General features: G+C 36.2%; 1 protein-coding gene across 1 annotated transcript in view; it reads left to right on the top strand.

The window, feature by feature from the left end:
- Window positions 1–13,748, top strand: part of xrcc3 (X-ray repair complementing defective repair in Chinese hamster cells 3) — a 32,093-nt gene that overhangs the window by 460 nt on the left and 17,885 nt on the right. Inside the window, exons 2-4 of the mRNA XM_028822358.2 lie at window positions 3,887–4,024; window positions 4,653–4,865; window positions 10,840–10,994. Of these exons, the coding sequence (XP_028678191.1) occupies window positions 3,887–4,024; window positions 4,653–4,865; window positions 10,840–10,994 (506 nt within the window). The remainder of the gene's footprint in view (window positions 1–3,886; window positions 4,025–4,652; window positions 4,866–10,839; window positions 10,995–13,748) is intronic.

Consider the following 13,748-nt stretch of genomic DNA (forward strand, 5'->3'; position numbering starts at 1 on the left):
AGTGATTTGTCTGCGTCTAAAATATGGCGTTATGGATATTACTAACAAATAATCTTAATTGCATAACACAGATCTGCAAAGCTAGACTCCTAATAATTGTTTTAATTTCGAATAATTTTATATGTATTCAAGAACCCGGTAAAAATATGTTTCCATTATGTCGCATTTAAGTACAAACCTGAAAAGAAATTTAATTAAAATGTAACAAATTACAGTGCACAATTTATTAATGTATATAATATTGTTTTAAAACCATTTAACATGAAAATATTTAGTAATAATATTTAATAACAGTAATAATGTCCACCAAACTATGCGACTCTTCAACTCCACCCGGGGGGGGGTAAACGTTAACATTATTCAAAGTTATTGTCTGTTTTTACCTACATTTTTATTACTCTTTAATTTAATATTGTTTTTTGTATCCGTGTGCTGCTGCTGGAGTATGAGAATTTCCCCTTGGGATTAATAAATATCTATCTATCTATCTATCTATCTATCTATCTATCTATCTATCTAATATATTTGTAGACATACACCACAACATTAAAACCACCTGCCTAATATTGTGTATGTCCCCCTCATGCTACCAAAACAGCTCTGATCCGTCGAGGCATGATCTCCACAAAACATGAGATTAGCAGCACATCCCTTAAGTCTTGTAAACTGCAAGGTGGGGCCTTCATGAATCAGCCTTGTGTTTCCAGCACCTCCCACAGATGCTCAATCTGATCAAGACATGGGGATTTTGGAGGACAAGTCAAAACCTTAAACTCTTTGTTGTGTTCCTCAAATCATTCCTAAACAATTTTTACAGTGTTGCAGGGCACATTATTTTGTTGAAAGAGGCCTCTTCCATCAAAATACTGTTGCCATGAAGGCGAGTATGTGGTATGGAAAAATGTGTTAGGTAGATGGGTCATGTCAAAGTAACATCTACATGAATGCCAGGACCCAAGGTTTCCCAGGAGAACATTGCCCAGAACAGTGGTTCTCAATGTTTAGTCCTCAGGGCCCCCTGTGGCTGCAGGTTTATGTTTCAACCAGTAGGTCTTTGTTATCTTCAATTGATCTCAATGTTTAGCTAGCTGATGCATTTTCCTTTTATTTTGCATTTATAAAAATGCAGTAGTATCAGATTTACATTTATAGAAAATTAAGTATTTGTATGTTTTGTGTATCTTTAAATGCTTACTTTGTTTTTGTTTTTTTAAATTACCATTTCAATAGAATTTGCTTTCTTAATTGTATTTAAATACAGATATCAAGCTGAGAAGACACCAGTACAAATAACTCTGAAAGGTGCTTCAGCGTTACCCATTTGTATGCTTATTAGTAAATAATTGTCTAAATAATTAGAACTTTAAAAAAATAAATACAACTGGAAAAGAGTTCATTCTTGCCCATCTAACACATACACAGCAACGTCCTGTTTTACTCAATAAAAATCTAGCATAACCAGTTTGTAATTTCCAGATGGTTGCAAAGACATAGAATCTGGGATTCCTATTTGAGGTAGGAGTCCAATTAAGAGAAGAAATGGGTTGGGACAAAAGCTTGCAGCTACATGGCTCCCTGAGGACTGAACACTGAGAACCACTGGCCCAGGGCATGACATTGCCTCTGCCAATTTGTTTTCTTTCCAAAGTGCATCTTTCTGTCATCTCTTCCTCAGGTAAACGATGAACACAGACCTGGCCATCCATATGATCTAAAAGAAAATGTGATTCATCAGACCAGGCAGTCTTCTCCCATGGTCCAGTTCTGATGTTCATTTGCCCATTGTAGGCACTTTCAGCGGTGGACAGGGGTCAGCATGGGCATTCTAACTGATCTGTGGCTATGCAGTAAGCTGTGATGCTTTTGTGTCATTGGCCAACATTAATTTTTTCAGCAATTTGCATTACAGTAGCTCTTCTGTGGCCTCGGACTAGACAGACTTGCCTTCACTCCCCATGCATATCAGTGAGATTTTGGGGCCCATGATCCTGTAACTGGTTCATTGGTTGTCCTTCCTTGGACCACTTTTGGCAGGTACTAGCCACTGTATACTACAAATACTCTGACCCAGCCATCAAAATTTGGCCCTTGTCAAAGTCACTCAGCTCCATACGCTTGCCCATTTTTCCTGTTTCCAACACATCGCCTTCAAGAACTAACTGTTCACTTGCTGCCTAATACTGTATGTCTCACCCCTTGCCAGGTGCCATTGTAACAAAAGAATCAATGTTATTCACTTTACCTGTCAGTGGTTTTAATGTAGTAGCTGATTGGTGTATTTGTAAACAAAACAATACATTTTTATTGACTTACATAGAACTTCTCTAGTGTTTGTCACTTCTTAATTTTTTTGATGCAAAACTTTGTTTGGTGGTCCATCATTTGTACACTTTTTCTGGTGCATTCCTTTGAATCATTCTGCAATGGGATGTCAGTATGACGACAGACTAACATCCCTAGTAACTTCCTACCATGTCTTTTATATCCAAATGGAATCATTCACTCATCGCTCCAACATTTTCAGGAAAAAATTCCATATGCAAATCTAAAAAATAGGCACTAATGTTCACATTCTTGCGAGGATATAGCTGCACTACAGGAGGAGCAACTAGTCTTTAGAACAAAGACCAGTTGTGATGAGGATAGACCATTCATTCACCTTATTCACTTAGGTTTTCCAAAATAACAGTTTCAAGTTAAGATTTGAGAGTCCCAAAAGTACCACTCTCTGAACTTAATAATTTATTCTATGTGTCTATATGACACACAAAAGAAAGATGGTTCTAAGAGATTCTTGTAATATTTTAGGAATACAAGAACAGTCAAAGAGGAGGTAAGAGTATTAGGGACAGTAAAGGTAAGATAGAATATACGGATAGTCCATCCATCCATTTTCCAACCCGCTGAATCCGAACACTGGGTCACGGGGGGTCTGCTGGAGCCAATCCCATCCAACACAGGGCGCAAGGCAGGAACCAATCCCGGGCATGGCGCCAACCCACCACACACACACCCACACACCAAGCACACACTAGGGCCAATTTAGAATCGCCAGTGCACCTAACCTGCATGTCATTGGACTGTGGGAGGAAACCCACGCAGACACGGGGAGAACATGCAAACTCCACGCAGGGAGGACCCGGGAAGCGAACCCAGGCCTCTTTACTGCGAGGCAACAGCGCTACCACTGCGCCACTGTGCTACCTATATACGGATAGTGAAATAGCAAATGCTTTGAACTTTCATTTTACTGAATTTTATACGTGTAAAGTAGTCAATAACCTCTTAAACGTAATAGGGACTACTAAGCAGGTACACAGTGATTTAGAAATTGTAGAAGTACTGCTTGGATTAAACGGGTTGATGTCACCATGACCAAATAACATTTATCCTCAAGTTTATGAGGATGTTCAGTGGCACATACAGTATATAAACTTTTGGCACATACTTTTCGAAAATCTCTGCACACTAAGAAAATTTCTGAAAGACTAGAAGCTAAGAAATATCATCCCATTTTATTAAAAGGGTGATTGAGCTGATATAGGTAACAATAGGCCAGTAAGGTTAATGTGCATCACAGGTAAATTAATGGAAGCAATTATTAATGAAAAGATTGAGCAGCAGGTAAAAATTATTCAGTCGAAATTTTTTGCGGACCACAGGTTGATGAATTAGAATGAACAAGTTTGTTATGTTGAATGTCCTGTTCTTGTCATAGTTGTCTAGTGTTTTAATTTACTTGATATGCTTTTGAAGAATGTTTACAACATTTAACTGAAGAATCTGTTTTTAATGATGGGGGAATCACACTTTAGTAAATGGGCTATTGTAAATCCACTTAAAACTCCTTACTATGTTTTAATCTGTTTGATTCTTTTCTTGTTAGCAAAAATTCAATCAACTAAGGAGATCTTAAGTTTGTCAGGACTGGAACTCCAAACACTACTGAAGCTTTCCCAGGATGATGTCCTTCACTTGCAGAAGATAGTGGCAGCTTCTATCAGGAAAACCCCAGCTATAACAGGTGGCTAACACATAAAACACATTGAAGAATCCACTTCTTTATTAGAATACCAGTGTCTTTACGACAGGGGATATTATGGGAATCTAGCAAGAGAAGAATCACAAGGGCATGAAAATACACATGTAGCTATAAATGCAGTTTCAGCAAAAAATGTACAATGTATTATTTAATGGTTTTCCTGGTTTAACAGATTAGAATGATAGTGAAAGTTAGGTAAATTTTTATTCATACAGCAAGTTTATATTACAGAGAAACAGTCATGCATTTGAAGGTAAGCAGGTTAAGAGACAAGAGACGCAAAGTCAAACCGGTTGGCTTTTGGACTAGTGATCTGTTTGCTTTACTACAAACTCCTTGGACACTAGATTATTTTTACCTGGCAGTTAAGGAAATATACTTCTTTACCCTGCTCAAATCCAAGCATTATGGTAATACATTTCTAGTGAAAATTGGTCTTTGAAGAAGAAGCTCAGGAACATATTTAAGATTTAGTTGGTGTAATTGGCATAATTTCTGATTAATGCTAAAAGAGTGAAATCAAATTTGTTGATGCCAATTGTTGGTCTTTAACACGTCTTATTTTTTGATATTTTTTTTTCTCTTCTCTTTTCTCTTTTAATCGCAACAGCCCTACAGCTACATCAAGGAGAATGCCCATCCTTTGACCAGACAACAAAACTGAGCCTTGGTTGCCCTATTCTAGACAAGTTTTTGAGGGGTGGCCTACCACTTGTTGGTATTGCAGAGTTAGCAGGGGAAAGTTCTGCAGGAAAGACTCAAATCTGTATGCAGCTATGTTTGTCTGTGCAGTATCCTCAAAAATACGGTGGATTAGGTGCAGGTAAGTATGTATATATACTTTTAGAAAAGGATAAAATGACTATACATATAATATGAATTTCATTTTTCCTTACTGTGTTAGACAGTGTGCCAGGATACGTTTTCTACTTCTACTACCATTGCCAAACACTGAATATTTAAACAATGCTTACTACCACCATCAATACATTCTGAAACGTTTAACAGTAGCATTGATTAAGGCTGAAGCCGACATCATAAACTACATAAAGTACTTTGTGTTGTAATCATTTAAAAAAAATTAGAAACTTCTGACAAAAAAATATGATTTCTGTGTTCTAAATAAGTGAAACTTATGAACAACTGTTGTGATAAAGCTATATACCCATTGATTGGGATTCAGCCCCTTAAACTACCTTACTCTATCAGAACACATGCAGTAAGCAGCTACATGTTTTTTTTTGTTTTTTTTTTCTTTACAATTTAATTGAAGAATTAAGCACCAAATGTTTCAATAGGAGGAGTTTATCTTGCCTACTGAATAGAGAACGCATAATACATACGTTCATCACCAGTGTTGGGGAACATTACATTTAAAAGTAACCTAGATATATCACTCATTAATTACCAAAAAACAGTAACTAAATATGTTATATATTATGAAATGTAATTTACTACAAACAGTGCTTTATTAAAGAATATCAGCAGACAGTTGGAATAAAACTAAAGTGATACTTTATTTATATGTTTCTGTGACTGGATTGCACACACCACACTCTTTACTGATTAGCTGTGTGATTGAGGAGTGCAAATAACTGCCGTGCCCCACACCACATTTAAATTTATCTCTCGGCATACTCAGCATTAAATGTTCAGATCTTTTCATTTGATTGCTTGGTACACATGTACTTAGTCTCTGCTTCACTAGTTGCTACCAAACAGTTGGAGCACAAGCACGGACAATGTTTAACTGACAGAAACAGGTAATGTCTTTGCAATACTTCTGTGTAATGGTGCAGTAGTGTTTTTTTTTTTTTTATGGAGTTGCGAGAATAAGATCCCATAGTAATGCATGTTGTGTGGTATTTTTACTTCAATAAAAAAATTAAGCATTGCATCAGGTTACTTGTCAGTTTAAAACGTAATCTGACTACATAATGCATGGTACTTTTAACATGTTACAACACCTTTTATCAATGAATCATTAGATAAAAGATTATTCCTTGTATGCGCACACCTGATCACCAATCAAATTCAGAAAAAGGTTTGATTTTCAGTTCATATATATCATCCAGCCATTCATTCTGTACATACAGTGTTTGATAATCAACACTTGCACTCACATCTCCTGCACACATAGGAGAGACTGACAAATGTCAAACATGTCTGCATTTTTGGGTTATATAAGAACTGCCATTTTAGGCACACGAGTTGGCTCTCGATGTGGTTTTTTTTTTTTTTTTGAGGGAGCTGGCACAAAGAGCCATCTTGTTTTCAAGTGTTCGGAGTGTTAGCAGTCCAGAGAGGAGAGAAGGAGAGATTGGCTGATCGACAAGAGATACAGTAGATACTAGGTTTGTAAAGGGTGCAGGTATAACATTATCTCTCTATTATAAAAAGAAATCCTGTCCCCTGTCCTGATAGTCTACGATACGTGATCTTCTCGGAAGATAATTTAAAGACCCGTGAGACGAAAGAGACCTGCCACGGTGCGTCTCACGGGAACATAGAACGAGAGTCTTGCAAGACACACCCTACTTACAAGCAATATAAAAAAAAACAAATCAGTAGTGTAAAGGCAGTCATGCAGCACACACAGCTCCAGGGCTCTCAGTGCATATAAAGTGTGTAAGGTCAATACGGTAGAAATGAAATGAATAGGGTAGAAATGAAACGTCGACGATTAAATGAAGAAGAAAGAAAAGCGCGGAGGAAAGAGACCCAAAAGCGATGGAGAGAAAAAAATGCTAAAAAGAAAAACAATAATCTAGGTGCAAATTTAGAAAATAAGGAACGTGATGATCAGCCCGGAACAAGTGGAATGAAAAAAAAAAGCACGTCCAGTTGGGTGTGGAGAAAAGAGACTCAAATGCGTTGGACAGAAAAAAGAGCAAAAAAGAATAATCGAGGTGCAAATTCAGAAAATAAGGAAAGTAATTATCAGCCTGGAACAAGTGGAGTTGAAAAAAAAAAAGCACGTCCAATCCGGCTCAGAATTAAAAGACAATGAATAAAAGAAAGTAGAACTTCATAAAGACGTTACAAACGTTGACGCTAAGCACATGCAGAGCAGGTTAGAGACTATGAAACCAGTGAAATTAGAAAGGCTCAAAAAAAAAAAAAACGGCGCTATACACATGTGGAGAAAGCTGCGATAGCAGCTACCCCAACCAAACGTGAGCAGCGTTATACATCCTGCAAAAAACAATTCAACCACGCCCGTGGCCAGAAATAAAAGACAGGTACTATATTGCTTTTACAACGTGACGCGAGACCAGGCAGTGAGCCATCATTTAAAACAAGTCAATAGACCTCTAAGCTAGCAGTTGTTGAATTGCTTTTGGCAGGCAAGCATCATGTGTTCCCAGCTCTTAAAACAACGACATGCGACAGGCAGAAGAGGCAGCTAACAAGCAGCAAAAAGACAGCAAATGATCCAAAGGCATATCCTTAGCGTACATTCAGCCGCAGCACCCTTCACAACACGAGCAATATTATATGTCTGGAAAGAAAGAGATGTAACATCGCGCGGGGCAGGAAATAAAGAAACAAGTATTGTTTTTACAAAAGTTTTTAAAGTAAAAGTGAAAATAATGCATATGTAACAATTCACAAGAAAATAACAATCTCTTTAAATTGTAGATTGCCTGCCTAAGGTAAAGTCATCCCTGATGAATGGGGACGTGGGAATGAGGGGTCCTTTCATCGGATTAGCGCTATTTCAGATGTGGAATGGCAAAATGGGGGAGGCAGCTTGATGAATAAGGTCTCCAGGACTTAAAACAAATCCAAATCATATTATGTGATATCATCTAATGTGAAATTCTACTCCATACTTCTAGAATTTTTATTTTTATACTGTATTGAGGATTTATTCTGTTCTATGTATTGTACTGTACGGCTCAGAGTTAAAAGACAATGAGTAAAATGACAAAGTAGAACTTCATAATGATGTTTACAAACGTTGGCGCTAAACACATGCAGAGCAGGTTAGAGACTATGAAACCAGGGAAATTAGAAAGGCTCCAAAAAAAAAAAAAAAAAAAAAAACGGCACTATACACATGTGGAGAAAGTTAAAGGATATGAAAGTAGGAAAATTAGAAAATATAAAAAAAGAAAGTAAAAATCGCAGTAGCGCAAACAAACAATTTGCCTCATTTAACTATGCACCAGTCTAACTTTGGTTTTGCACAATAATTACTACACAATTGCACCTTAACACTTAATTCTACTTTATTCACATAATTTTACTTATTTATTATGTTCTACTATACTGTTATTTTTCAATCTATGACTTTTTGTTAATTTAACTGATATTCTTCTAACTTTGCAGTTTTTGATAAGTGGATCAGGATGCATTTCACTGCATGTTGTCCTGTATAACTATGCATGTGACAAATAAAGAATCTTGAGAATTTCAAAAATGGAGTTTACCGCACATGCATTTATTGGTTACTTTGTTCATGTGTGTATATATATATATATATATATTTATCTGTCTGCTTATTTAAAAAGCTACATTTACCCCAGGAGTCAAAAACGTTCTGTCTAGCCCTTGTACAAAAACCTAGACAAAAGCTGGAGTATCACCTTGGTAACCCCATGTACTTTTGGAACTGTGAGAGGAAAATAGCATGACTTTACAGACGGGAGTCCAATGCAGAACTCTACTTACTTTTTTACTTTGTAAAAAAAAATTATTAACTGCTGATGATGTAGATCGTTTTGTCTCTGCTGGAATTCCAAACAGAGAAACCTGTCCTAACCTCATTAAAAAAATTCAGCATATTGGGACTCGCAAGATTACAAATATTGTTTTTACAGAAGTTCTGAAATAAAAGTAAAACTAATGAATTAGCAACAATTCAAAGAAAAAAAAATCTTAAAAGTGTGTATCCAGAAAACTGAACACGGGGATTGGCGAGCGAAGCCCCCTAGTTTAGAAAAGAAAAGTGATTTTTAGAATTTGTAACCTGATTTTGAATTGTAAACGTTCAGAATTTTTTTTTTTTTTTTTTTTTTTTTGTTAATTGTTTTTTCTTGACATCCTAATTTGCTTTAAATAGCAAAAATATACCTTTTAAAACATGAATCATAGTCCTGTTTTTTCACAATATGCAGAAGATAATGTAGCTTTGAAAACACTAGCATTGCTGTTCATTTACCTGATTATTTCCTACCTCTTGGAGTTAACCTTTAATCACACTGCTGTAAGAAGGAATGTAGAACAATAAGCTGTTGATCAGTATACAAGGAAAATGAAGTAAAGCCAAATCAAATTGTAAAAAAAAAGTACAGTGTTTCCTTGCAAAAGATTCTCTAAGCCTTACCACCTGCATTTACTTTTTATTTGTATATTTTTAGCAGTTTTGTACATTGACTTTTACTGACTTCCAATGTACAAGTGAAATGGAATAAAAAGTAAATGGTCGCATGTTTGATTTTTACCTCGCTTATATTAACTTCACCTGTTTGTTTTTGCCAAGCTTTAATAGTAAATATTCTCCATCTTGGACAATGTTATGTTTTAAAGTGATCGAAAGGAGAAGAATAAAATCAAACAAGAAAAGAAACATCACAGCAAAGCTAAAAAGAAGAAACACTTTATGTGTAGTTCCTTGAAAAATATTTCTTGTTACACACAGTGTATTGCAGATTACTGTACTTTCATTTTAGCCTACATAACCTTATTGGTGTAATGGTTTGGGTGCAAGGTGAAAATTGTTCTCTATAGAGAGCCAGTCAGTAACACACACACACACATATGTCTGGAATCAATTACACTGGAGCTAATTTAAACTTGCCAGTCAACTGGCATGTTTTTGGACATGTGGTTGGCAAATTGAATTACCTGAAAGAAAACCAATGCAGACATCAACTAGGCATGAAATTTGAAATCCGGATCCTGGATCTATAAGGTAGCAATGCAAAATTCTCCTGTGTGGATGCTTAGAGATTTATAAAAGAGAGACAGAGATTCAGTACAGTGTATGTAATATTAAAAATATAAATATTACTTTCACCTTGTATTTTTATTGATTGGTACCCATTTTAAAATAATGTTTTTTTTCCTTTCCATCAATCCCATAATCTTATGTTTTCATAGGGAACAGAGATAACAACATTCAACATCGGTGAACATATATGCTGAAAAAAAGCAAGCAACATTAAAACATCCAAAAAAAAAAAAAAAACTTGGGTTAATATTGTGGCATAAATCAAATGTTGGGTATCCAGATATATGCTCATAACATCAAAACCACATTTAATTTGCCTAAAATATTATTAAATAAATTCCCCAGAAAATACTTTTGTGCATAACACTTAAACTTGTTCAAAATAGACTGAGCTTTTGAACTGAAGGCCCATTTCTCTTCTCATACATTCCTTTAGATAGTAAATAGCATCACACCACTGTACTGCTGAGCTTGATTGTTTGTTTGGAGCAGAAGGGCCCGGTACAAATGATTCATACGAAGTCTCTTTTGTAGGGCTAAAAATACAGTAAGTTTCTGTATTCTTATAGTCTTGTGAAGTGCACAGTTGTATCTAATTTTGTGATGGACTATTACAGTGTTCTCATCTAAAATTGTACTTTTTAGAGCCTTTCTATCAGGGTTATACTGTCATGATAAAAACTAAAGTAATATTTCGTCTTTCATTACAATTAAGTGATAAAGGGATTCATGCATTTCTTATACTGTCTATTTTGTTTAGATGGATTGTTACATTTGCAAATCAATATGTGAGTGTAGAAACTGTATGATGCTAAGATTTTCTGTGCTCTGTGTTTAGGAGCTGTCTACATCTGCACAGAGGATGCATTTCCAGCCAAGCGGTTACAACAGCTAATCAGTCTGCAACATAGACTCAGGCCTGAGGTCCCAGTGGATGTTATGAGGAGTATTGCATTTGGAAACAATATCTATATTGAGCATGCAGGAGATCTGGTGAGCCATATTGCTATTTGACACTGTGATGAATATAAAATATGTTTGTATAACCCTATTAATAGTTACATGGAAAAAGCAACAAGATGGTAATTGTTTTCAAACATCCTTGGTCATTAAGGGAGGGTCTGATATTTTCCATTTTTATTTCTAGCCATCCATCTTTTTCCTTCTTAGAAGCTTTATCTTGGTATGGGTAATGGGACATAATGCCATACCTTGACAGCACAGGGATCCAAACAGATAGTGGCCCTTGATCAGTGCTAGTCTTTTGATGAGCATAATCATGCACACACCCATAACTGCACATAGTCAATTTAGAGTCACCAGTCAGATTTATAATGTGTGAGAGGGACTGTTTGTCAAAACTTGCAAGATAAGGCTAAATATGCAGCCATGAAAGGAAATGCACTAGGGTAGTAACACCTCCTGATATTTTAGTTTTGTAATTTTGAAATAAGTATACCTACAATACTTTTGTTGAAGTTTTTATCACAACAGAATTGGAAGTTAATGTTCTGATACTGCAAGATTCAGGGTAGGGTCTTTTTAAAATGTCTTCATTATATGCAGTGCACATAATTAAATGAGCAGTTCAAGTTGCTGTGTTTTGATTTAAAGCATATATATATATATATATATATATATAATATATATATAATATATATATATAATATATTGCTTCTGTAAATTATACTTAGTATTTCAGGGAAATGTGGAACTACATTCAGATTTTCAAACTGCAGAGTAAATGTGTATCATAGGGAATGAATTTGTATATAATAACATATAAGTAAGCCTTTTTGATAAGAGATGAAATGTTTTGTGCCCAGCTCAGTTCATTAGTGTTATTTGCTTCAGGAAATTTAAAGTTGCTCAAACTCTCAACAACATTGCCTCTGCTATAAATGTCTGAGTAAACTATCTTCTTCTTTCTAAAGTCAATGAGCAGCTCCTTGGTGTTTCTGACATTAAGATTCAGAGTATTGTCCTGGTGCACCACTGAGTCAGAAGGTAGACCAGGTCTCTGTAAGCCATCTCTTTGTTTTTCGCGATTAGGCTTATGATGGTAGTAATATCATCGGCACATTTGATGATGGAGTTAAATGTTCACTGGCCCACAGTCATAGTAGATGAACCAAGAAGTACAGAAGGGAGCTAAGTACACTACCCTGCGGAGAACTTGTCCTGAGGGTCACCATGAAGAATGTGATGTGCCAATCTGTACACACTGAGGTCTGTTGTTTACAAAGTCCAAAATCCACTTGTAGAGGGTGGCATAAAGCCTTAAATTGAGGAGTGTGTTGATCAGCTGCGATAGTACAGCAGTATTAAATGCAGAGCTGTAATGTATAAACGGGACTTTGGCATAGCAGTTTGTATTATCCATATGTGCTGAGTACAGGGGATATGTCATCCTCTGAGGATTGGTTGTGGCAGTATACAAACTGGAGGTGACCATAACTATCTTGAATATTTTGTTTATTTAATTTAGCACCAATCTCTCAGAGCATTTTATCAGCCCTGGAATGAGAGTGATGAGTCTGTAGTTATTCAGACTGTAACACTTTTGTTTTCTTAGGCACAGTGATAGTTGTCCGTCCAAAGTAGATGGGGACTATAGATTCTCTTAATGAAATGTTAAAGATGCCACTGAAGATGTTTGCTAATTGGTTGTTACACATTTTTAAGATATGCTCTGAAATTCCAAACTGGATGCCTTTTGGGCATTCACTCCTTAAAGGTCATCCTTTACATCATGTATGAAAACAAAGAAGGGTGAATTATGTCATCAAATGGTGGGCTACTTTGTTGTTGTGATGAAAATGCGCATAGAAAACATTAAATTGGTCTGGAAGAAAATAAACACGAAACATTCCTAATCCCAGCCAAATTTGAGTGAATTTTTACAGTGACTAAATAATATCTCTAGTTTACTCCAGTACTGACGTTTATCCACTCCGGTTGATTTTATGAGTTTTCATATGCATCTATTTTTTCTTTGTCACAATTTCAAAATGCATTGCTGCATATCTTCAGTCAATTTCCAGTGTCTGTGTTGATCCACGGTTTCATTTCTGGAAATGTGCAAATTAATTTTCTAGACACCCAATCATCCACACATTTTTTTTATTTCTTTGTAAGTTTATGAAAGTATCAGATATTAAAGAAAATTATTAATTTCTGTGTGTGTACAGTATATACAGTGGAACCTTGCTTCACGAACATTTCTGAACACGTACAACTCGGTTACGACCAAAAAGTTTGCCAAACTTTTGCATCTGTTCACAACCACACAATCGGTATACGAACAAGCCAGTTTCCCCTTTAGGTTTGTGCGCGCCAATGATTTCCACACGTGTTCAGTCTCTCCCTGTGCATTCCCTGTGCAGCGAGCGAGAGAGCGCAAGAGAGACAGACAGTCAGACAGATAGACACGCACGCGAGAGCATCACGCGCACGAACGCGAGAGAGAGAGACACGCACACGCGCACGCACACATGCGTGAGAGAGGCAGGCACACACACACACACACACACACGCATGCGAGAGAGAGAGGGCTGGCCGCAGAAGGCAGAAAAGGTTGTATTTAATGAAGACTTTTTTCTATTGGATTTTAACCTCCACTACACTTTTGTTTACAGCGATTGGTTCGTAGCGTGCATTGTTGCAATGTTACTTTTCTTGGTTGTTTATTAAATTATGGATTTTTCAAAGTCAAAGTGAACTTTATTGTCATCTCAACCATATACA

The sequence above is a fragment of the Erpetoichthys calabaricus genome, chromosome 16 (genome assembly GCF_900747795.2).
Source record: "Erpetoichthys calabaricus chromosome 16, fErpCal1.3, whole genome shotgun sequence".
NCBI classification, from domain to species: domain Eukaryota; kingdom Metazoa; phylum Chordata; class Cladistia; order Polypteriformes; family Polypteridae; genus Erpetoichthys; species Erpetoichthys calabaricus.